We start from the raw sequence: 24,805 nt of genomic DNA on the forward strand, positions 1-24,805 counted from the left end.
ATCACACTTGTTTGTCTTCTCGGTGGTCGCAAGGTTTCCGGTCCCCATTGGTCCGCGGCCTTTTTTGCTGTCTTCATTCTTTTCCCGCCTGTCGCTTCTGGGATCGTTGCGACAGGCACTCACTTCATAGGAACCATGTCGTACAACTACGTGGTGACAGCTCAGAAACCCACAGCGGTCAATGCCTGTGTGACAGGTATGAGTTGTGCGGGACGTATCCTTGCTGGCATGCTTGTATGCAGGGCTATTGGCTGCCCAGGGGTCTGTGCCTAGTGTATCTCCCTGTGCCAGGGATAATGACATTTAAGCGCACTGTCGTTTGGGATAACAAAGCCTGTAGGGATGAGAGAGGAATATGCAGCCTGTGGCTTAATAGCAACAGCTGCACTGGCGAGTTATTTACTAATTCTAGGCAAATTAGCACATGGGCAGTAACCCATGGCAACCAGTCAGTATTTGGGTTTTTATTGTTCTCCCTGCAGCTTGCTGATTAAGGGATATGGCACACGGTGCTACTTGTAGTGGCTACAAAACCCCAGACAATTCCCTGCCATAGACAATACTGAGAATTAAGGGATATGACACACAGTGCTTCTTGTAGCGGCTACAAAACCCCAGACAATTCCCTGCCATAGACAATACTGAGAGTTAAGGGATATGACACACAGTGCTTCTTGTAGCGGCTACAAAGCCCCAGACAATTCCCTGCCATAGACAATACTGAGAGTTAAGGGATATGACACACAGTGCTTCTTGTAGCGGCTACAAAGCCCCAGACAATTCCCTGCCATAGACAATACTGAGAATTAAGGGATATGACACACAGTGCTACTTGTAGCGGCTACAAAACCCCAGACAATTCCCTGCCATAGACAATACTGAGAATTAAGGGATATGACACACGGTGCTACTTGTAGCGGCTACAAAGCCCCAGACAATTCCCTGCCATAGACAATACTGAGAATTAAGGGATATGACACACAGTGCTTCTTGTAGCGGCTACAAAACCCCAGACAATTCCCTGCCATAGACAATACTGAGAATTAAGGGATATGACACACGGTGCTACTTGTAGCGGCTACAAAACCCCAGACAATTCCCTGCTATAGACAATACTGAGAATTGTCTCTGCTAAAACACACATAGAGACAGTTACAAGTATTGTCTCTTTTGAAGCTGCAACAAGTAGCTCCGTGTGTCATGACTAGTTTTTCTGGCTTCTTGCCCAGTTGCAGTTTTGCCCCAGTGTTGGTAACGTGGGAGCAGACATGCAATATGTTTATATACAAGTAACCGTGGCAGTAGCCGGTAGGTGCAAATGCCTGGTCCCCCGAGTGTCTGAGGGTGTTTGAAAAGGCAGGTACAATTACAAAGGGCATTGAGAAAGTGTAAAGGTGGGCGCACACGCTGAGATCCACCTACGGGTGGGTGATATCGGGCTAATTCAGGCCCGGGCATAGGCGCAGTCGGTTCGGAGTCCCCGATCCAACAAAATTTTTAAACCTGCCGGATCGATATCTGCCCGATTTCAGGCCAGATATCGATTGGGCAGGCCCGTCGTTAGCGCCCATACAAGGGCAGATAAGCTGCCGAGTCGGTCTAAGGGACTGATATCGGCAGCTAGGATCGGCCTGTGTATGGCCACCTTTAAGGGCAAATTTAAGCTGCCGATTCATGTCCTTCAGACCATATTGGCAGCTTATCTGCCTGTGAAAGGCGACTCCATTGGGCCTAGCTGACCAATTTCTGTTCTAAAATTGACCATATGTCGATCGGACAAGTTTTATTTTCCGAAATAAAAAATGATTGGTGAACTTTGTATAAAGTACTTACAAAAAAAGCTTTAACTCCTAGTTGTTGCTCTGTGCTGCAACCAAATACAACTGCAAAAATCCAAAAAGTAGGAAAAAAGCTTCAGCAGATTTACTGCAAACCATTTATTGTTACCACTACCCACAATAAATGGTTAGCAGTAAATCTGCTGAAGCTTTTTTCCTACTTTTTGGATTTTTGAAGTTTTATTTTCCATCAGATCAGGGATCACCCTCCCCATCTGCTGCACCTATTGTTTGAAAAGCGTCTTCACTCCCTGTACCTTGACCCACAATGCAGCATTTCATAATGAAGTTGGCTTGCGTGTGACCACATCAGCTTTGAGTGCTCATGCTCCACCTTGGGGATTATCGTAGTGGATGTGATGCAGCCAACTCCACTGTGCAACTATGTATTTCATGTTAGGGAGGACTGGGGTCCCATTTTGTGTTTCGGATGCAGTAGTTCAGCAGACTACATATGTAAGGACAATCTTCCGTAAATCAGGTTTTAGACAGTACATTATTTCTAAAAGTGACATCACATTTTAAATGACATCACATCACATTTTAAATGACAGCATAATTAAGCAGTGTTTATTTGGGTATATATTACAGGTTATTTATTTTTTGCATTACAAGCTAAAATATAATATCCCACTGCAGTGAAATGGAATTACTCCATTTGTTAGAACAGTAGTGTGGTACAAAACAACTATGAACACCGCCCTTTCTCGGCTGCAAACACAATTGCTTCTACATAAATAATGTTCTGTTAATAGATAGGGATTGGTTTAGCCTAAGGGTATGGTGTTCTGTATGGTAATTAAATGTGGTGCTGGAGCTCAACCCGTTGATTCAGGGTTTGAGGGTCTGGACGATATGGCCTTTCAAATATTTTTATGGCCCCAAATGACTGGGATCTCCATACATAACTTTGTATGACATTATTCTTTTATAATAATATGGCCTCAAATATGTGAAATGGCAGATAATGGGTTCTCTGCATGGAAAATAGACAGACCTTTCCTAGTGTATTCCTGCCAGTGGAGACTGGTGTAAATTATTTAATGTATAATAAGTATTTATATCTGCTGGATTTGGTGCATCTGTGATTTTCTAAGTGTTATGCGAAAGCCTAGATTTCCCTATTGCTTTTAAGCATTTCCCCTTTAGATATACTTTATAATCATGCACAATATGCTTGTCTGATTGCTAAGTACACATTAAAATGTAAATACATTTCTTTCTTAGGGCACTTCACATCTGAAGATGACCTGAATCTTCTGATAGCAAAAAATACCCGGCTAGAGATCTATGTGGTAACACCAGAAGGTCTGAGGCCAGTCAAGGAGGTTGGAATGTATGGCAAAATTGCAGTGATGGAGCTCTTCAGGCCTAAGGTAAAATATCAAGTTTGCCTCTTCAGACAGGCTGCACGGCAGTGTTATATGATATGTGTTCAAGTAGGAATGTAAGGGAGCAATACTGTTACTTTTTAAAAAGAGTGATGACCCTGGTGCTGGTCCTGTATCCCAAAGTTAGGCAACTCAAAGCCCTCCAGGTGGTGTTGTTTACTTGGTGCCCCCTGACAGATTTTGGTGGGATGAAGGAGGTTGTTTCACAGCATCTAGAATATTTTTTTAGCTTTTTTTTAGGCAAGATCAATGCTGCTTGCTAAAGCAGTGCTTGTCAAACTGCAAGATCTCTGGGGATTTAATGCATGGTTGTGTGGAGCCTACTGAACTTTCCAACACATTGCATTAATGTTGTTCATGTTACAGCCAAGGTAAATAATGTTTATAACAGTAATGTTTGGAGGCGCCTCAGTTCTAAAGATTTCCAGTGGCTGCAAAGGTTAGTTTCTCAGCAGTGGCCAGAGCACACTGAGCATGTGCAGTGTTACTTATACTCAAAAGATGGCCTAACAAGATCAGAAGATGGGAACCAGCTGTGGACAGCTTCGAATGCCTGGACCATCATTGTTAAAGAAAAAGTAAGCCTTTTTATTTTAAAATCCCTTCTCTCTAAACTGTCCCCAAAATTACAAATCTCTCTCTACATTGTCTGATGTCTTTTCTAAGATAGAAGCTGAAACATTTTGCAGAATTGAGTTACTTCATGATCTAGTGTGAATCTCCACCCCTTTTAGTATACTGAGCCTTCCTTCTCCTTTGCATAGGAAGCCAGTCAAATTGCTGCCTCCTGCTCCAATGGGAATCAATCAGGCATGCACAATAGACAGCTCTTTGACTGGCTTCCTATTCAAAGGAGAAAGAAGGCTCAGTATACTAAAGGGGGCAGAGATTCATGCTAGACTGGGAAATAACTCGGTTCCGCAGCATATTTCAGCTTTTAACTTTAACTAGAAAGGACCTCAGACTCAATGTAAGAAAATAGGTATGCCATTTTGGGGCCTTTTTAGAGTCTTTTTAGGGATTTTAAAATAAAATGTTTACTTATTCTTTGTAGGGTTGCTAAATCTATGTGATTGTTAAAAAAAAGAAGTGAAAATGTCCATAAATACATAATTAGGACTATGGTACATGGTCTAATGCTTACACTCACAATAAAAATGTTGTATTTGTACCTCACACAAAGTAGTAATTTTGAAGAAAAATTGTGTGTGTATATAAAAGTTTTTTTTTTTTTTTTTTTTTTCAAATTGTTGTCACTTTTTTTTTTTTTTAATTTGACAGTTTTTATTATTTTTCTTTCAATTAAAACACATAAACAATCACATTACAAAGGTATAGCCTTTCCAAAGGTTGGTCAACTTATGAATCTCGCCTTCAGGCCATACAACTTTTATTAACTAAACTCTATACTCAATATAGAGAGAAATTTAGAGGATAGAGAAACAGAGAAGAGACGGGAAAGATAGGAAAGGAGAGAGAGAGAAGAAGGAAGAAAAAAAAAAAAAAAAAAGAGAAACCGAGAAACCGGGCCTATTGGTACCATGTTAGTATTACATTCATTAACAGGCTTTGTAATTTTCCCAGCTTGACCATTTTTTATGATGTGAGCTCACTGAATTTCTGTTTCTTGAATCAAAAAATTCCAATTTTTCCGTTAAGTCTAGCAAATTCACCATTGCGGTCATATCAGGAATAGTATCTGTTTTCCATCTTTGTGCTATTAACAGTCTTGCCGTTTCTAGAAAGTGTACTACCAGCGTTTTTTGGGTGTATTTTAGGAGGTCAAGTTCCAGGTTAAGTAGAGCTATGGTGGGAATTTTAGGGATTGGAGTGTCTATGACTTTGTTGATAAGATCAAACACTTGTGTCCAGAATGGGACGATTTTAAGGCAGTCCCACCAAATATGAGTATGAGTGCCCTCTTGAGCACAACCTCTCCAACATTCTTTGGATGAGGTTAGTGGATAAATTTTATACAGTCTCGTAGGCACTAGGTACCATCGGTACATCAATTTAATACTGGGTTCCAACAATCTGGCTGATTTTGTTGAAGCAGTAATCAAAGCAAAGGCAGAGTTCCAGTCTATTGGGTCTATTTCTGAATTTAGCTCCTTATTCCATGCCGTAAGAGGAGTATTTGGAGAGTTAGGAAGCTGATCATTTATATTAGAGTAGAAATGTGATATCCTCGCACCCGACATGATTGAGGAAGTGAGTTTTTGTTGGATTGTAGATAGTTGTTTAGGAACACAGTAAAAATTTGCTCTGTGAAAGCTAGCCAGTTGCAGATATATGTAGAATGACTTGGTCGGAATAGGCCATTTACGTCGTAGCGCTTCAAACGTAGGAAAACGGTTATTGATCAGAATGTCGGACCATAGAGTCATTCCAGCTTGAGACCACGGGTCTGAATTAAAGTTCGGGATAACTCCTTTAAACGCAGAAAGAGGAAATTTAGGATGCAGTCCTTGATTTAACGGATCTGAGTGCATATATAGGTCCCACACTTTAAGTGAGGCTTGAAGTGTTGGAAAAAGTATAATAGATTTGATTCTTAGTTTAGGTGGAATCCAGATAAGTTCGTCCAAATGGAGAGATGTTGGAGTAGATAATTCTTTTTCTTGTAGTACCCATTGGGGTTGAGTTGAAGTAGTAAAAACGTGTTGTATAAAATTTAAGTGGGCTGCTTGGTAATATTTTTTGAAGTTGGGGAATCCAAGACCTCCTTGTAGTTTATTTCTGGAAAGAGTAGCAGTCAAAATTCTAGGCTTCTTGGCTTTCCATATATATCTTGAAATTAGTTTTTGTAGTAATGTAAAAAATTTGTTTGGGACTGTTATTGGGATAGTCCGAAAAAGGTAAAGGATTTTGGGCATTAACATAGTCTTTACTGCAGACAGTCTTCCTAACCAAGTAATTTCTTTAAAAGCCCAGGTTTTCAGATACTGTTCTGTTTTTGTTAACATAGATTTAAAGTTCATATTATAGAGAATGGAATGCGAAAAACCAACCTTTATACCTAGATATGAAATAGCAGATTGCTGCCATACAAACTTATATGACGCTTTTAAGTTTCTTAAAGTGTTTTGAGGTATCCATATTGGCAGAGCCTCTGTCTTGGATGTGTTAGTTTTATAGTAGGAAATTTCTGCAAATTGGGAAAGTAGTTCAGATAGAGCTTGGAGTGATTTTACTGGATTTGTGAGGGTTACTATAACATCGTCTGCGAACAATGATATTTTATATATGGATTTCCCTATCTGGAAACCAGTAATTTGGGGGTGTTGCCTAATTGCTTCTGCTAATGGTTCCATAAGTAAAACAAAGATTAATGGGGAAAGGGGACAGCCCTGTCTTGTACCGTTTGAGAGTGTGAAACTAGGGGACTTTAGGCCGTTTGCTCTAATTTCCGCTGTGGGGAGCTTATAAAGAGTGAGAATGTGTTCTAAAAATGTACCCGTAAAACCAAATTTTTCTAAGACTTTTTGTAAATAGAGCCATGACACCCTATCAAAGGCCTTTTCTGCATCCAGAGCCACTAAGAGACAAGGGGATTTGGTTTGATTTGCACGCATAGCAATATTAATGAGCTTTCTTGTATTGTCTGGAGCCTGCCTTGAAGGGACAAATCCGACTTGATCATTAGCTACTAGACTTTTAAGAATAGGGTTTAGCCGGTTTGCAAGAATCTTAGCATATATCTTAATGTCTGAATTAAGTAGAGAAATTGGACGATAGTTCTCTACTTTTGTAGGGTCCTTATTAGGTTTTGGTATGGTTGTTATAGTGGCTTGAAAGAGTTCTTTTCTGGGTGAAATTGTTGTCACTTTTGCATAGGGGGGAGTCTTTCTCTTTCCCAAAGCAGCATATTTTTCTCTATAACAGCATTCTCACTATGGGGGTCTGTGTTTACTTCTCACAAGGGTTTTGCACCCTCAGTCGGATTTATGATTATAAGGCTTCTTTTTTTTTTTTAATACACAGTTTCCTTAAAGGCATCTACTCTGTAAGCTATGTACATTAAAAGCAACTGGGAAAGAATGGTTATTGAATAGGGATTCTGTTCGGGAGCAGTTTTTTACACTTCATGTGACTTTAAAGCTCTGGACGATTGAACATGACCATTTTTTTGTTCTCGCTTAATTTAGTTTTCTTGCATTGTCTCAAATTTGAGTATGCAAATCCAATTCCAATCCGATTCAGTCAGACCTTTCCTGAAGGATTTTTTTTATTCAGCAAATCCAAAAATTATGGCTTTTGTGCATCCCTATTAAAGGATACTGATCTGCTCAATCACTCCACTGTAATGAAAGGTACAACTCTGCCATTCTGATTTGTCTTACATGGCTGAAGCACACAAGGATGAAGCTTGAAGGTCTCCATAAACATGGCAGTAGGGGGGTTTCATTTGATTTAGTAAGCTCTTTTTTTCGTTAGAGGGACCCACAGGATCCCTTCCTCTGCTGTGTGTGGTGGAGATACGCATATCGGAAGTTTTCTGTGGGCACCTGTTTCCTTTTCTTGAAGTGGATGCCCTAATGTGGGAATCCCCAACCTTTTTTACTGATGAGCCACATTTAAATGTAAAAGAGTTAGGGAGCAACACAAGCATGAAAAATGTTCCTGGGGGTGCCAAATAAAAGCCATGAGTGGCTGCTTGGTAGCCCCTATGTGGGCTTACAGTCTACATAAGGCTCTGCTTGGCTTGAATTAAAAAAAAAAAAGGCCTGCTTCAAGGGCCCTGGGAGCAAAATCCTCATAAGTCACTTGTTGGCGGATCACTGCTCTGAAGTATCACTCTATCCTATGAACTTGCTACTTTCCAGTGTTATCTGTAATAATAAGGGTCAGTATGATTCCCTTCAAGGGTATTGTTAACATGTCTAAAAAGTAAAGCTCTTTATGGTTAGTTGTATGCCTGTTTTATTTAGTCAGTCACAATAAGATAAATTAAAGATGGCCATACACATGCGGATTTAAGTGGCCCAATCAGACCAAGTCAGCAGCGTATCTGCCTGTGTATGTGACCCTCCGTTAGGTCTGCCTGAAAACCAAAACTTTAACAGAAGTTTAGTTTTACTCTGGTTTACGTTGGAGTATAGATTACTCAAAGAGGAAAGGTCCTGAATCTTTTTGTGATTAGGTAGAGACAGAGACTGCATATAGTAAGACTTTAAACAGGCTAAATCTCAGTTACAGAGACTCTCTGTCTTAGAGGCACAGCTACAGGGGAACATGAAATGGGTTTTTAGTTTTAGTCTTATGTTCCCATTTTTTTTTTTACCTGCTTTCTTTCATTATATACAAGCTAAGAAGTTCTTGATGACCATCACATCTTTTGGGAGTCAATTTTTTTGCTGGTGCTGCTTGTCCTGACACTGGATCTTTGACGATTACTTAGGGCAAATCACTTTTAGAATGAAAACCCACATTAGTCTGTATTTTTGAGATGCCAGTGGCTCCTGTTGTGGCAGTGATGGAGATGTGCTTTCTTACTGTTGCTAGGAAGCTATACTTGGGAATTAAATAGTACTTTGGACGGTTTAGGTAGCCCTTTGTGATGTCTGTTGCAATGCATCTCTTCTCGGCTTGTATAGAGAGCTCCGGGTTATCTAAACCTGGGCGGATCATGTTTATTTTCCCCTATTCTTTGCCTTAGAAGGTGGGCGATCATGGAATGACTTAGCAATGCCTGGATAATTTATTAGGAATTTTTAATGTGAGGATCCTTTGTTCTCTCATGTGTTATTGCTAGGAAATGGTTTTACTCTTGTACTCTTTACTCTGTTGGATCTTGTCGCCATTGCTTGTGTTGGTTGGCACCAAGACAGGGATGTCATAATCTATTTCTGCTCTCTCTGTCCTGCTAACAGATATTGTCTAAGTATCTGTACCCTGTTCAGTGATGCTGGGCTAATGGCAAGGGCACACAGCGGATTGTCCGCTTTCTTCTTCCTGGGTTTTGTAAACAAGCGGAGGAAATGGATCTGCTTTTATCTCCTCACACCTGTAGCTCCATTAACAGACCTGGCATCAGTCTGCATGGAAATACATGAACTGTAAATCGGGCCAACCTCCACTCTCTAAATGGGGCTACAGGTACAAGCACATTAAAGCAGATTCGCCTTCAGGTGGAGGAAAGCAGACAATTCCCTTTGTGGGTGTCTGGTAAAAGCATAAATAGTATTCTGGGCAAAAAAATTATCATCCATTAAATCAGAAAGGGCATAGGGCGAGATTGTTTGTTTTTCTTATTTATTTTATTCAGGCCCCTTTTTTTTATCATCCTGTCATTCAGACCACTCTCTTGGACACTCTAACAAGCCATTAGCCTTTTTATACGCCAAACTGTAGAGCTGCAAAAAATAACCCTAAAATGACTGCAACCGGTTCTTTTTCTGTAATAACATTTTGGTGACTATAATGGATTATTAATCTTGGTACTAACTAGTGATATTTGTGCTGTGTGTTTTTGTTTGCAGGGTGAGAGTAAAGACTTGCTATTTATACTGACCGCTAAATACAATGCATGTATTTTGGAGTACAAACAGAACGGGGACAGCATTGATATCATAACTCGTGCACATGGCAACGTACAGGTAATTGTGGGTGTTTGGTTGGAGTGGGTTTAAAACCAGTTTCTTACTCTTTATAAGATAGACTTTCTTTATACCCCAGTAACATGGCTTGTCCAGCCTCAAACCTTTGTGTATCTTCCCAATTTCTTTTGAGCTTTTCCTTTTTAAACCCTAAATTTTGTTTCAACCTTGTTCTGTCAGGATCGCATTGGCCGCCCTTCTGAAACTGGCATCATTGGGATCATTGACCCGGACTGCAGAATGATTGGTCTTCGTCTTTATGATGGGCTGTTCAAAGTGATACCATTAGAGCGGGACAATAAAGAGTTGAAGGCCTTTAACATTCGCTTGGAGGAGCTGCATGTCATTGATGTGAAGTTCCTGTATAGTTGTCAGGCCCCCACTATTTGCTTTGTGTATCAGGACCCCCAAGGCAGACATGTTAAGACGTATGAAGTTTCTCTGAGGGAGAAGGAGTTCAGCAAGGGACCCTGGAAACAAGAAAATGTAGAGGCAGAAGCATCTATGGTCATTGCAGGTATATACACAAAGCACACGAATAACCTATGTAGGTTTGCAACATATTTAGTGGTGCTCCTTGAGATCTTTTGTGTATCGGTTTTTGGTTGTACAGAAACAAGCAGGGTTATTGATATTAATAATGATGACTTTTCAGTTCCAGAGCCTTTCGGGGGTGCCATTATCATTGGCCAAGAGTCCATTACCTACCACAATGGAGACAAGTACCTAGCAATAGCACCTCCCATTATCAAGGTAAGAATTATAACTATTTATCTTGTAGTAATACTGATAGTGATGAAGCATCATTTCACAAAGGAGGTGGTTTTTCTTAAGAGGATAATATGGTCTCTGGTGTTTGAGGTTTCCAATGCTGGTATTATCTTTCTTTGCAGCAAAGCACCATTGTGTGCCATAACCGAGTAGATGTCAATGGTTCGCGGTATCTGCTGGGTGACATGGAGGGCCGCCTGTTTATGCTTTTATTGGAGAAGGAGGAGCAGATGGATGGAAGTGTCACACTGAAGGATCTGCGTGTGGAATTACTAGGAGAGGTTAGCAAAAAAAAAAAGTAAAATGCCAGTTTGTGGGACAATCCATACTAATTTTTATAAAATGGATTTCGGTCTAGATGTCAATCAGGCAGCTATATTATATGCAGATTCAACATGCACTGGTCCAAATAAATGGAACAATAGAAAGGTGGCCATTTGTGTGGTTTCCATCCTTTCAGCCCTTGGGGAGATTGGTCAGATACAAGTAGTAGTGAAGTGTTTCTCCATTAATGCACGTTAATTTATGTTTTTAATGGAAACGTTAGTAACCTTCTCTCTAACATTTTTTTTTTTTTTTATGTCAGACTTCCATTGCTGAATGTCTGACTTATTTAGACAATGGAGTTGTGTTTGTGGGCTCTCGTCTCGGAGATTCCCAGCTGGTGAAGGTAATTGTGTACTACATATTTGTCTTCTTTTTCCCTGCATTTCTGTCCTTTCCTTTGTTTTCAGTGCACTCTATCACCTCTCTCTCTCTCTGCCACTCATCCTTCCTCATGCTAACCCTTACACTCTTTATTTTTGTGTAGCTTACAGCAGAGAGCAACGAACAGGGATCATACGTTGTTGTTATGGAAACTTTCACAAACTTGGGCCCCATTGTAGACATGTGTGTTGTGGATCTGGAGAGGCAAGGACAGGGGCAGGTAGGCAGTAAGTTTAATTTGTTCCATTTTTACCATACTGTCTTCCTAAGCAGCATTTAATGTCTGCTTTTTGTCTCAAACAGTTAGTGACCTGCTCTGGAGCCTTTAAGGAGGGTTCTTTAAGGATTATCCGAAATGGAATTGGGATCCACGAACATGCCAGTATCGACCTTCCTGGGATTAAAGGTGATGACAAACTTCTACAGAAAAACAGGACATGCCTTTTTTCTAGGGACACACCAAATACACTATTTTGGGATTCGGATGAATCTCGCATCTTTCATTAAGGATTCCGCCAAATCCCAAACAGATCCAAACCCTAATTTGTATGTGAAATCAGGGCAAAAGGGTTAAAAAGCCCCGCGTAGCAAAAATAATTAAATTTCCTTGTTTATGTGATCAAAAGTCGCATAATATTAAATAATTCAGTGCATCCCTAATCCTTTTTTCTGATGAATATGTTGTTTACATTATATAGTGGTTGCTTTGGGGCCCGGTATCGGGTCAGGGCCACCCTTAGTTCACCACAAGGTTATAGCTATTATTATTTCTAGGAGAGATAATAGGCACTCCTCTAATCTCACCCTAACTGGCCTTCATTTTGAGCCCCTTCCTGCCACTGCTCCAGCCCCACAGTTTGGAAACTACTGATATAATGTGAATTTATATGGATAAGGAGCTCTCTTTTTATGTTTTTTAATTTTGTTCTCATAATGGTTTCCTGTTCTCTTTTAGGTCTTTGGCCTCTCAGAGTTGCTGCTGATCGTGACACAGATGACACATTGGTTTTGTCTTTTGTGGGACAAACAAGGTTAGCATTTCCCTAAAAGGGATTCTGTCATGATTTTATGGTGTACTTTTTATTTCCAAATCACACTATTAACATAGCAAATAATTCACTCTACCATTTAAAATGTTGTCCTTAAACAAACAAATGTATTTTTTTTAGCTGTAATATTGGTGTGTAGGCGCCATCTCAGTGCATTGTGCCTGAGTCTGAGCTTTCAGAAGGAGCCAGCGCTACACATTAGAACTGCTTTCAGCTAACCTATTGTTTCTCCTATTCCCATGTAACTGAAGGAGTTCTAAACCAGACTTGGATTTTTTACTATTGAGTGCTATTCCCATATCTACCACTTTTAGCAATACAGGTGTCGGGGAGCTGCTGTCTTGTTACCTTCCCATTGTTCTGCTGAGGGGGGAAGGGAGGGAGAGGGGTGATTTCACTCCAACTTGCAGTGACTGAAGTTTATCAGAGCACAGGTCAGATGGCTGTGGCACCCTGGGAAATGAAGAATATTGCTAGCACCATGTGACATTTCAAAATTAAATATAAGAAAAATATGTTGGCGCTTTTAAAAAACAGATTTCAATGCAGCATTCTGCTACAGCAGCTCTATTAACTGATGCCTTTTGAAAACAGCATGTTCTCCCATAACAGTATTCCTTTAATGGATACACTATTTGCTATTTGTAACTCAGTTACATGCAATTTACTAACATAGGTGCTACAAAGTCTTTCTTAATTGTGGGTCCTCAGCTAATGTACAAATCCAGCATGCAGTAACCCTTGATTATATGTTAGAGTGTGATGTTTCTTATGACCAAGCAACAGTGGGTAGTTGAGAAACTCTATGTAAGTTGGTGAGTAATTGCTGTTATATAATTCCCTTTTAGAGTCCTCACCCTTACAGGAGAAGAAGTCGAGGAAACAGACTTGGCTGGTTTCGTTGATGATCAGCAGACATTTTTCTGTGGGAATGTTGCACATCAGCAGCTTATTCAGGTAATTGGGAGGAAACTTCCTTTTGCCATCTGATATTCTTCCACTTATTTGTTTTATGTGCACTGCTATATCCAGTTTTCCTTTTTTTATATTAGATCACATCAGCCTCAGTACGGCTGGTAGCTCAAAACCCACAGAGCTTGGTGAGTGAATGGAAAGAACCACAGGGCCGTAAGGTTAGCGTCTGCTCCTGCAACAGTCGACAGGTGCTGCTTGCTGTGGGTAGAGTTTTGTATTACTTGGAGATCCACCCTGGAGAACTGCGACAGATCAGGTGAAGAAAGGAGAATGCATCAGCTGGTTTCTGTCTGTCTGTCTATCTAATCTATCTGTCTGTCTAATCTGTCTGTCTGCCACTCCTGCCCCACAGCTGCACAGAAATGGAGCATGAGGTGGCCTGTCTGGATGTCACGCCTCTCGGAGGAAGCGATACTCTTTCCTCTCTTTGTGCCATAGGGCTTTGGACTGACATCTCTGCACGGATCCTCAGCCTGCCAGGCTTCCAGCTGTTGCACAAGGAGATGCTGGGTGGAGGTAAGTGCCTTGAGTGAGGGCAATCAGCACAAAAATAGAAGTTATTAGTTATTTTTTTTTTTTTTTGTATTTCAAGAATGTTTGCATTTTAAGCAACATATTTGCATAGTCTGCAGTATTTCGGCCATTATTTGTAAATGAACATTATGTGGGTGTGAAAAGCGTTGTCTTCTATGAAATACATAAAATCCCTAATAATAAAGAGGACCTTTCATTTAAAGGGGAGGCTAGTATTTCCTTGTATTCAATTGAAGTTGTAATCCATTTGTATACATCTGTCCTTATTCCTTAGAAATAATCCCACGTTCCATCCTCATGACTTCGTTCGAAAGCAGTCACTACTTGCTTTGTGCACTTGGAGATGGTGCCCTGTTCTACTTCAGTCTAAACACAGACACAGGTAAGGAGAAGACTATGGAAATGTTTTGGTTGTCTGCATCATGGGTTTGCCTACTTATTGATGGGAGTCTTTCCTTATTTGTGTCAATATAGGTTTCCAGTTCTGTAAATTGTCTGTATTCATTGGTTAAATGTTTTCTAACTCCCTTTTGACTGCTAGATGTTTTTTTGGTGTGTAAATACACTGCATAGTAGTCATGGAATCTTTAGGCCAGAGACACACGAGGAGACTAGTTGCCCCATGATTAATCTTCTCTAGCGGTGGCATCTAATTTCTTGATTGCTTTCCTACTGGCGAGAATGTAAATCGCAGGTAGGAAAACATGTGTCTCTGAAGCTTTTCTTGTAAGGCAACATTGGGTGAGTTTGTAAAGCTGAAGTGACACACATTTTTCTACCAGTGATTTACATTACTGCCAGGAAAGCATTCAGAGGAGATTAGTCGCCACTACTAGAGGAGATTCATTACAGGACAACTAATCTCCTTGTGTTTCTCTGGCCTTAAATGTGGAAGAGTCTACTATTTTTTTTTTTTTTTTTTAAATTCTTTAGGACTTCTGAGCGATAGGAAAAAGGTTACTTTGGGAACACAGCCCACAGTACTCAGGACTTTCAGATCTCTGTCTACCACTAATGTGTTTGCCTGCTCTGATCGTCCTACGGTAATCTACAGCAGCAACCACAAGCTGGTCTTTTCCAATGTCAACTTAAAGGAGGTCAACTATATGTGCCCCCTGAACTCTGAGGGATACCCTGACAGGTGAGTTTCCCTATCGAGACTAAATGGCAGACAAATGTAAGTGTGAGTATACCCACACTATCCCCTTTGCTATCCAAATATCTCTTCTTTGTCATTTTAATGCTAACTTCCACCCCATTCCAAATGAACTCTACTTACTCTTATCTTCTAACTGTATACCCTTTCTCCCACAGCTTGGCCTTAGCCAATAACAGCACCCTGACAATTGGAACCATCGATGAAATACAGAAGCTACATATCCGCACAGTGCCCCTGTATGAGTCTCCCAGGTTTGTGTTTGGAAAACTAGGTGAAACACAGGGCTTACAGACAAAAATGATTTGAATAAAAACCTAACATTCAATATATATCTTTGTTTTTATTGCAGAAAGATATGCTATCAGGAAGTCTCTCAGTGCTTTGGGGTTCTTTCCAGCCGTATTGAGGTGCAGGATGCTAGTGGGGGTAGCTCTCCTCTTAGACCTAGTGCCAGCACACAGGTTAGTTTTAGTTTACTGCAGCATCTGTTGGCAACACAGATATGAACATATGGATTCTAAGAATCAAATGGTCTCCCTAATTTGTGTGTCTGGGGGGTGGGGGCAATTGTTGCTAGTCTGCATTTTCAAGTGTCAGTTGCTTCAAAGTGTTTATAGCTGTGCAGTTTTCATTCTTACAATTCTCTTTCAGGCACTCTCCAGCAGTGTTAGCTGCAGTAAATTGTTCTCTGGAAGTACATCCCCACATGAAACGTCTTTTGGGGAAGAGGTTGAAGTTCACAATTTACTAATCATTGATCAGCACACATTTGAAGGTAAAAGGGTTTTTGGGGATCCTAAAAGGCACACTATAAAAATGATGACACTTCTGTGTCACTAGGAAAGAACTAGCTGACTTGTTTTCTGCTTTTATTTCTCTTTCAGTGCTGCACACACACCAGTTCCTGCAAAATGAGTATACCCTTAGCTTGGTTTCCTGTAAACTAGGGAAGGATCCAACCACTTACTTTGTGGTGGGGACTGCCATGGTGTATCCAGATGAAGCTGAACCAAAGCAGGGAAGGATCGTAGTTTTCCAATATAATGATGGTGAGATTTAGGAGACTGAAGGATAAGGGTTACTGTTATACCTTATCATTAAAATACTCAAATGGGTAGAATAAAAGATCCTACTATTGGTTACCAATAGTTATATGTTCTTTGTGCAGGAAAGCTGCAAACGGTGGCAGAAAAGGAGGTGAAAGGAGCTGTTTATTCTATGGTGGAATTCAATGGGAAGCTGCTAGCAAGTATCAACAGCACGGTGAGATGGGGTACAGTCAGGGTTGGTGGCAAGTGGCAGTAACCTGTAAAAGGCAGTAGGGGCAGAACATGTTGCTTCAGATTGTACAACAACTATTTGAACTTAGTCACAATTATCTACACATTGGCTATATCTGACATTGATATATGCACTGGTTATGGTATAGCAGAACATCAGATGGAGTAAAGACACACTAAAAGAACAAAAAAGATCTAAAAGCACTAAAGTAGCCAGTTTAAGCTGGTATATAGTAACATAGTAAGTTAGGGTGAAAAAAGACACATCCATCCTGTTTAGCCTTTTATGCCTATATATAACCTGCCTAACTTCTAGTTGATCCAGAGGAAGGAAAAAAAAATCCCTTCTGTGTAGCATCTTTAATTTGCCACAGAGGGTTACAAATTCCTTCCTGACTCCAAGATGGCAATCGAGCCAGTCCCTGGATCAAATTGTACAATGAGCAGGCTCCCATAACCCTGTATTCCCTCACTTGCTAAAAAGCCATCAACCCTTTCTTGAAGCTATCTAATGTATCTGCCAGTACGACTGGATCAGGGGAAGAATTCCACAACCTCACAGCTGTAAAAACCCTTTCTGAATATTCAACCGAAACCCCCTTTCTTGTAATCAGAATGGGTGTCCTTGTGTCTGCCGGAAGGATCTACTGGTAAATAAAGCATTTGAGAGATTATTATTATATGATCCTCTTATAGTTATCATATCAACCCTAAAGTGCCTCTTCTCCAGTGTAAACAATCCCAACTTGACCAGTCTTTCTTCATAACTGAGATTTTCCATACCCTTTACCAACTTAGTTGGCCTTCTTAGGACCCTCTCTAACTCAGTAATGTCCCGTTTGAGCACTGTAGACCAAATCTGCACGGCATATTGCTTTAGCAATTCTACATTAGCCTTAACCTGCTGGTAGTACTGAAAAGAGGATTCTGGGAATTAGGAATTGGGAAAGGTTAGCAGCAGCTAGGGACCAGGTGTCACATATTTCTGCTTTATAGAAATGCATATATGGTTTATATATGAAAGCAGTAAATATTTTTTTTCTACTTTTTCGATTTAGGTACGACTCTATGAGTGGACTGCTGAAAAGGAATTGCGAACAGAGTGCAACCACTACAACAATATCATGGCTTTGTATCTCAAAACTAAGGGCGATTTCATTTTGGTGGGAGACTTGATGCGCTCAGTGCTGCTGTTGGCTTATAAACCGATGGAAGGAAACTTTGAGGAGGTAGAGATTACAAAGAAACAAGACAGAGGGCTGAGGGATTTAAGGGACATAGTGGGTTGGACTGAACCAGATTGTCTAGCCGTAGGCTTGTAAAAATATTAGTGGGTAATTTAGAGCTTAGTACGAAATTAATAATATGGGTATTGGAGGGAGAGCTGAAGGAACAGAAGCAATAAATAAAGGTTTTAGACTTTGAGATAAAACAGATGTGCATATCTTATCCAACATTCACTATTAAGGTATTATGCTGTGTATACTTTTGGTTCAGCTGGGTCAGTGAACAGGCTTCATTTCCCTGCAGATCGCACGAGATTTTAATCCAAACTGGATGAGCGCCGTGGAGATTTTAGACGACGACAATTTCCTGGGAGCCGAGAATGCTTTTAATTTATTTGTGTGTCAGAAAGACAGGTAATTAGAACTGGGTAGATGGGGTGCGGGGAGGGGGGTGGTACTGACGTTTACGGTGTAATGGGTGGCAAAACTGCATGACTGATTTATTCGAAAGTGTATATGGTTAATATCGTAAGGATAAGCAAAAATTCAGTGTTTAGAGGTAATAAGGTTACCAATCAGCTTCTTAATCTCCACCTAATGTACCCCATCATTCCAACACTACTGGGGGAAAATAATAGATCTATACAGTACATAATGGGATTGTGTAATAAATGGTGCTACAGGTCTAATTGCTTATAGCAAGGTAGCACTTACTAGTCACCTGTTTAAACACCTTATTGGTTGCTATGGGTTACTGCATTTGGACAGCTTTGTGCCTTTTATTACATGTTGGGGTAGGGGTAGTTCGTAATTCTTTTTGCCGTATTTAACTGTTTTTAACATTTGTGACTACAGAAAACTAGATTTAGTGCTTTTATTCATATTGAATAAGTATCACCTTTCCTTTTTGATCCGGATGCCATGCCATTTAATCAGTTATGTCTTAAAATGCTATCTGCATTGACTTTTAATCTTAGGGGGGAGTCAATTATTATTAATTTTTCTCTTTAGTTGGTTCACAGGTAACTATGGGATTCTTTAAGCTTAGTTACTGGACACACACTAGATTTTCAATAGCTTTATTTAGAAATGTAATGTTAAAAGGCTCCTTATAAGTAATGCAGCGACAGTCAGTTTGATTTTCAGGACCATGGGCAGTATGAATGCTTAATTAGCCATTAGAATCCAGGGCTACCGTAGGAGCAAACTATTTGCAGGCTAACTAATTGTTCTTTTCATGATTCCTAGTGCTGCTACTACTGATGAGGAGCGGCAGCATTTACAGGAAGTTGGTCTCTTTCATCTGGGCGAATTTGTTAACGTCTTCTGTCATGGCTCCCTGGTGATGCAGAATCTGGGTGAGACATCCCCACCTACACAGGGCTCTGTACTCTTTGGCACAGTCAATGGAATGATTGGTAAGATCTCCAGCATATATGGGACACATTGCTTTTATCTCACAACTAACAAGTCCAGTAAGTCATCTCTGTCTTGTCTCTCCTTTTAGGTCTTGTTACCTCGCTTTCTGAGAGCTGGTACAATCTTCTTCTAGATGTTCAGAACAGACTCAACAAAGTAATCAAAAGCGTTGGCAAGATCGAACACTCCTTATATCCTTCAATACATGAGAAGATAAATGTTTAAATGACCATTTTAATGGTCATGTGGCCCTAGAAGTGACCCCAAATCCTTCCAGGACAATTATAGTATGAAAACTATGGCTGAAAGCAGTGTTCATTCAGTAAAGGAGATGGTTTACTTTTAAAGGGGAACTCCGCCCAAACATAACTTAAGCATAACATTAAACATAATGTAATAAAATGGTTTGTAACAGTTCCCTAAGCCCCGCCCCCTGTTCTCCTGCTGTCTGGCTGACTACTTTGAGACTCAAAGTTGACTGCCTTCAGCCTGCATCCACCTAATCCCACAATTCCCTGCATATGTGATGTCAATAAGGAAAGGAACATCAATGTGCAATGCATTGTGGGTTATGTAGTTCCTGGATGCTGCCTATAAGCTGTGGAGAAGTTGTTACAATTTGTAACATGAATGTTTTAGTCCCCTGCCAGGATTTAAAATGATGCAGAAAGAGAACTGTTTTTCAGTTGGATTTCAGCATATATAAAATGGTATTTTAGGGGTTTCTGTGTTGTGTGGGGCTTTTTAACAAATTTTCATTTGGAAGTTGGAGTTCCCCTTTAAATTTACTTTTAGTATGTTATAGAACAGTGTTCCCCAACTAGTAGCTCGTGAGCAACATGTTGCTCACCAACCCCTTGAATGTTGCTCCCAGTGGCATCAAAGCAGGTGCTCATTTTTTAAATACTAGCTTGGAGGCAAGTTTTGGTTGCATAAACCCAGTGTAAAGCCAAACAGAGCATTCTATATGCTACCAGTCCACATAGGGGCTACCAAATAGCCAATCATAGCCCTTATGTGGCACCTCCAGGTACCTTTTTCATGCCTGTGTTGCTCCCCAACTCTTTTTACATTTGAATGTTGCTCACGGGTAAAAAAGGTTGGGGATCCCTGTTATAGAATGTCCTTTTCTTAGCAATTTTGCAACTGGTCTTCTTTTTTTCTTATCGTTTTTTATCTTCCTTTTCTGCCTCTTTCCACCTTTCAGATGGGGGCAGACATAAACCTTTTCCTTTCTGATGCTACAGTGTTATTGTTATTGTTCTTTTTTGAATAGTTATCTTCCTATTCAGTCCTTCTCCTATTCATATTCCAGACTTTAAATAGACATTTAAATAACTGCCTGGGTGCTACCTTTAAAAAGACCCCGGCAACCAGATAGCTACTGAAATGCCAAACTGGAGAGCTGCTGAACAAAATGCTAAATAACTGAAAAACTGAACAAAAAAAAATAGACAAATTGTCTCAGAATATCAATATCTACATCATACTTAAATGTAAGGTAAAGGTGAACCACACCTTTAAATAGTTAGAGCCAGGTGTCCACTGTGTGAATTCAGGGAATTCTCATTACTTACCTCCTACTCAGGGTGGTTATGAGGTAAGTGATTGGAATCACTGGAGCCTAACGAATTGGCTCCCTCCTGTTACTTTTTTTTGTTTTCCTCAGGTAAGTTTATTGAAGCAATACATAGGTACATTGGACATTTGTTTGAAGAGCTTAAGACATAAGGTAAATTACAAGGCTTCATCTTGTGGTACATAGATAGCAGGTTATAACATTTTGATTTTTAAAGCATTGAGTTGTGTGCATTATTCCATTTGTTCCATGTGGCTAGGTATTTATTATAAGTTCCGTTCTTAGTGTATGCAGCTTTTTCAACCTTGTACAGGTCCCCCTCCCTCCTGTTACTTTACATTTACTTCTCCTTTATGCAAACACAAAAGGGACAAATTAGGCTATTGTAGTCCTATAGGTTGCATGAATTTTGGGTTGTTGATCAGCGCCACCTATTTCTGAGATGTGTCCCCATACACATCCCTTTATTGGGGGTCATTAGCCAACCTTGTTTCAGTTGCATTTTGTCAGACCAGCTTTGATGTTAGTGTCCAAAGCACTTGTCCCCCTGCCGGACCATTGATTATCCTGTTTGGAACTATTTTACCCTATTTGCCCCCCGTGTCTAAGCGGAAAATAAGTATTTTGTTACCCTTGACTTATTGTTTCACTTGGAGGTCATTTCACACAGAGAGAAAGACTGAACCGGCCACAGGATTCATAGATGGAGATCTGATCGAGAGCTTCCTTGACATTAGTCGGCCAAAGATGCAGGAAGTCATTGCAAATCTACAGGTAGGATGATGTACGGTTTGTGACTTTGCTCCTACGCCCCCTTTACATGTGAAGGAAACATTCTTTATTGCCTCTGTTGTCTTGCAGATTGATGACGGCAGTGGGATGAAAAGGGAGACCACGGTTGATGACTTGATAAAGGTAGTGGAAGAACTGACAAGGATTCACTGATTTCTGGAAGTCCGCTGATTTCCAGCTCTTCTCCCCCCCTCCATCCCCTCCCTTAGGCTTTGTCGATACTCTCCCAGCACCGATGGGTGGGAGTTGGCCTTCCATGGGGCCTGATGGACTGTGCAATCTGTATTAATTCTGTCAGTGCCAAGGGGGGGGATATATCTTGCTTTAATGCCCTACACGCACTTGCACCCTTTGCTTTCAGAGGCGTGGGAGGGGTAGCAAAGAATTACAGGCCCCTCCACCAGCAAAAGGTTAAATGTGGCTGTACAGATGATCCCTTCACCCCATTTTCCTGCTGCATTATTGTTGCTGCCATCCTGTAACCATAGGGTGTTTTTTGTTTGTTTTTGTAATAGAACATCATGTAATAAGGTCCCCCCTAAGGACCTTCTGCTTAGAATGTAGAGTGTATCATCCGCCCTTGTGTACAGGAGTTTGGGCACGGGGCATTATGGTGATGTCATATGCTGTGACTGGGGGGCTCCAGGTGATAGTTTCTGATGTCATGTTGCAGTGCCCACCCTACCAGTCCTCTCAACAACAAAAAAAGGAGAGATGCAGGAGATTTTCTGATGTTTTAGGAAATAAATTAGACTGGAATTGAAAACAGTGCATTGTCTCTTACTTATTGGTAAAGCTAATGGTATCTCCTTGTGTCACTAAGGGCAAACTGCAGGGAAACCGGGAACTGGGTCTGAAGTTCACTACATTGCTCAACATTACATAGATGGCACTGATGAGTTGGCAATGGAATATATTTATATATGTCACAGCACTGCGCTTAAAAGGGAACTCCAGCTTCCAAACAAACATTTGTTAAAGAGCACAGAAACCCCTAATATACCTATCACTGTAAGCTGTTCCTTTAAAAAGTATAAATACCATTTTTTTTTATAGGCTAAAATTATTTTTATTAACGTGTTTATAAAGCGCCAACATATACCCCAGCTCTGTGCATTTATACATTGGACATACATAATTGCATACAATGCAACCGATACAAGAGGTGAAGAGGGCCTTGCCCAAAAGAGCTTACAATCTATAAGGATAGGGAGTGGAGACACAAGGTGTGGGAATGATTAAGATCATAATTAAGCAATGTAAGAAATGTAGCACAGGGTGTTGCTTTCAGCAGCCTACGGAGGTTGTGCTAAACTTAATGAGAGGAAGCTTCTCTAAATAAATGTGTTTTTAAAGCCAGGAAGATTGTGGGAGTGAATTCCAGAGAAGGGGTGCAGCCCTTGCAAAGTCTTAAATGCGTATGTGTGAGGAGGGAATCCACCTGCAAAACAGTTCTTCTTTCTTTGCATTATTTGTAATCCTGGCAGGGGAGGAGGGACTAAAACACAGCTGACAAACAGCATGCAGGAACAACATAACTCACAATGCATTGCACTGCAAGGTTCCTTTCCTTCTTGACATCACGCGTGCAGGGGATTGTGGGATTTGGAGGAGGCAGAATGAGAAAGGCGACTACTTGTCTCAAAGTAGACAGCCAGATCAGTAGGGGGCGGGGCTTAGGGAACTGTTCCAAACCATATTATTAAATTAAAAATCATGAAAAGGCTGCATATTATTTAACTGTATATTGCTAAGCTGCTTGAAATTATGTTTACTTTTCAAAAAGCTTCAGTTGTGTTTGGGTGGGGCATATTCAAAGGCATAGATATTCACTGTGGTTGCCTGGGGCTGGTACAGAAGCCCAGTATCTAATGTGTAGCATTTATAACCCTAATTATTTGTAAAGGCTTAGTTCTTTTGTAAATGAAAAGAACCCTGATTTACTAAGTTGTTTTTTTTTTAACCCCCTGGGCCAGTGCTCTTTTTAGGATCTGTTTGGCTTATCTTATCTTTCTCCCAGGCAGCCTCTGATTGGCTGTGCCCAGTAGACAAAATCTTTCCTATTTGACTTTACTGCCATGTGGGATCCTGGGAAATGTGAGTAAAAGGTTCTGTAGCCCTGCGGTTTTTGTTTTTATTTCTGGGTTGGTTCTAAATAGAGCCCAGGCCTGGGAAAACCCTTAGTTACTGGGTTCCCCACCGTCTCTATGAATCCGTGCCCTTAATGCAATAATTTTAGCTGCTGCTGCAATTTTAGATCAGTATAAACAAACGGGTGCCCCAGCACTGCTTGATCTGCCCACAGCTCGGTTCTGATCCGGAGCCTGCAACAGATGAGTGTGTGGCCTCTGCAGATTCAGCCTGCCGCCTCCGGCTGCCAAAGGGCATTTCCTTTTTATTGCCTTTTCTTTATTGAACATAGAGTGTCTATGAGTGACTTCACTGCTCTGTAATTTATCCTTGGATTCCATGCTGGGGTCACGGGCAGAGACTGGGGCCAGTCCATTCATCTCTGCATCTCTGGGAAGCCAACGGAACTAATAATAAATACTTCATGGGAGATTTGTCAAATAAATATGCACCATGTTTGTGGCACCTCCCAGCCCCACATCTCACGCCAAGGCCAAGAGTGGCGTTGGCCCTTCCTTTGCTTATGTAACTACCGTATATTAGACAGTGAGGGGGAGAGGTGGGCCCAGTGACCTGGTCCCACACCTTCACAGTCTGCTGTATGGTTGCATCTGGCACCCAGCTTGCTGCCAATCCCATACCATAAACCACCAAGTGGTGGAGTCCCCCAAATTAATTTTCTTTTGTGGGGGGGCTAAGTTACACTGCTGATTTGTAGCCTGGGTGCCATACACCTATTCAGCGTATCAGGTTTCTGTACAGTACAGGGAAACACCACACACCCTCTTGTCACCTTCTTCTGCTTTCAAATGGGGTCAGTGACCCCGGCAGCCAAAAACTACTGCTCTGTGAGGCTACAATGATATTGTTACTTGTTATATCTTATCTATCTATGCGGACGTTCTACTGTTTATATTCCCATCTCTGGTTTAAACCACTGCCTGGTTGCTATGGTAAATAAGACTCTAGCAACCAGATAGTTCTAAAATACAAAATGCAGAGCTGCTGAACAAAAAGCGAAATAACTGAAAAACCATAAAAAATGAAGACCAATTGTCAAATTGTCTCAGAATATCAACGTCATATGGTTGGTTAGAGATTTCTAGACTAATGGGAATTAACTTACAAGCCTGTTTAAGGTGCTCATTATTTAAATCTGCGCCTTTTCTGTTGGTGCTGAACTACATTTCCCAGCATCACCCACATACTCTCAGTTTGTTAATGCTTCCACATGACTCCCCATCTCTTCCTGGGAAATAGTTATTATTGTTGTTCCTTTGCCAGAATGCTAGTCTTACCCAAGATATCACTGCTTCCCCTTACTAAGCCCCTCAGCCTGCCTCCCCTACTCTCCA

The 24,805-nt window shown here is 40.8% G+C and overlaps 1 protein-coding gene across 1 annotated transcript; it reads left to right on the forward strand.

Moving 5' to 3' along the window:
• Positions 1-25: 25 nt before the first annotated feature.
• On the forward strand, positions 26-22,088 carry ddb1 (damage-specific DNA binding protein 1). The gene is made up of 26 exons (XM_002937641.5): positions 26-196; positions 3,066-3,214; positions 9,712-9,828; positions 10,009-10,345; positions 10,484-10,581; positions 10,722-10,880; positions 11,186-11,269; positions 11,411-11,527; positions 11,611-11,713; positions 12,263-12,338; positions 13,205-13,313; positions 13,409-13,587; positions 13,684-13,847; positions 14,140-14,247; positions 14,799-15,006; positions 15,180-15,275; positions 15,374-15,485; positions 15,676-15,799; positions 15,909-16,073; positions 16,193-16,287; positions 17,363-17,533; positions 17,835-17,944; positions 18,779-18,948; positions 19,038-19,140; positions 21,179-21,302; positions 21,390-22,088. Exons 1-26 carry the CDS (start codon positions 136-138, stop codon positions 21,471-21,473), a joined length of 3,423 nt encoding a protein of 1,140 aa, XP_002937687.4. The 5' UTR covers positions 26-135; the 3' UTR covers positions 21,474-22,088.
• The last annotated feature ends 2,717 nt before the right edge of the window (positions 22,089-24,805 follow it).

The sequence above is a fragment of the Xenopus tropicalis genome, chromosome 4, assembly GCF_000004195.4.
Source record: "Xenopus tropicalis strain Nigerian chromosome 4, UCB_Xtro_10.0, whole genome shotgun sequence".
Lineage (NCBI taxonomy): Eukaryota > Metazoa > Chordata > Amphibia > Anura > Pipidae > Xenopus > Xenopus tropicalis.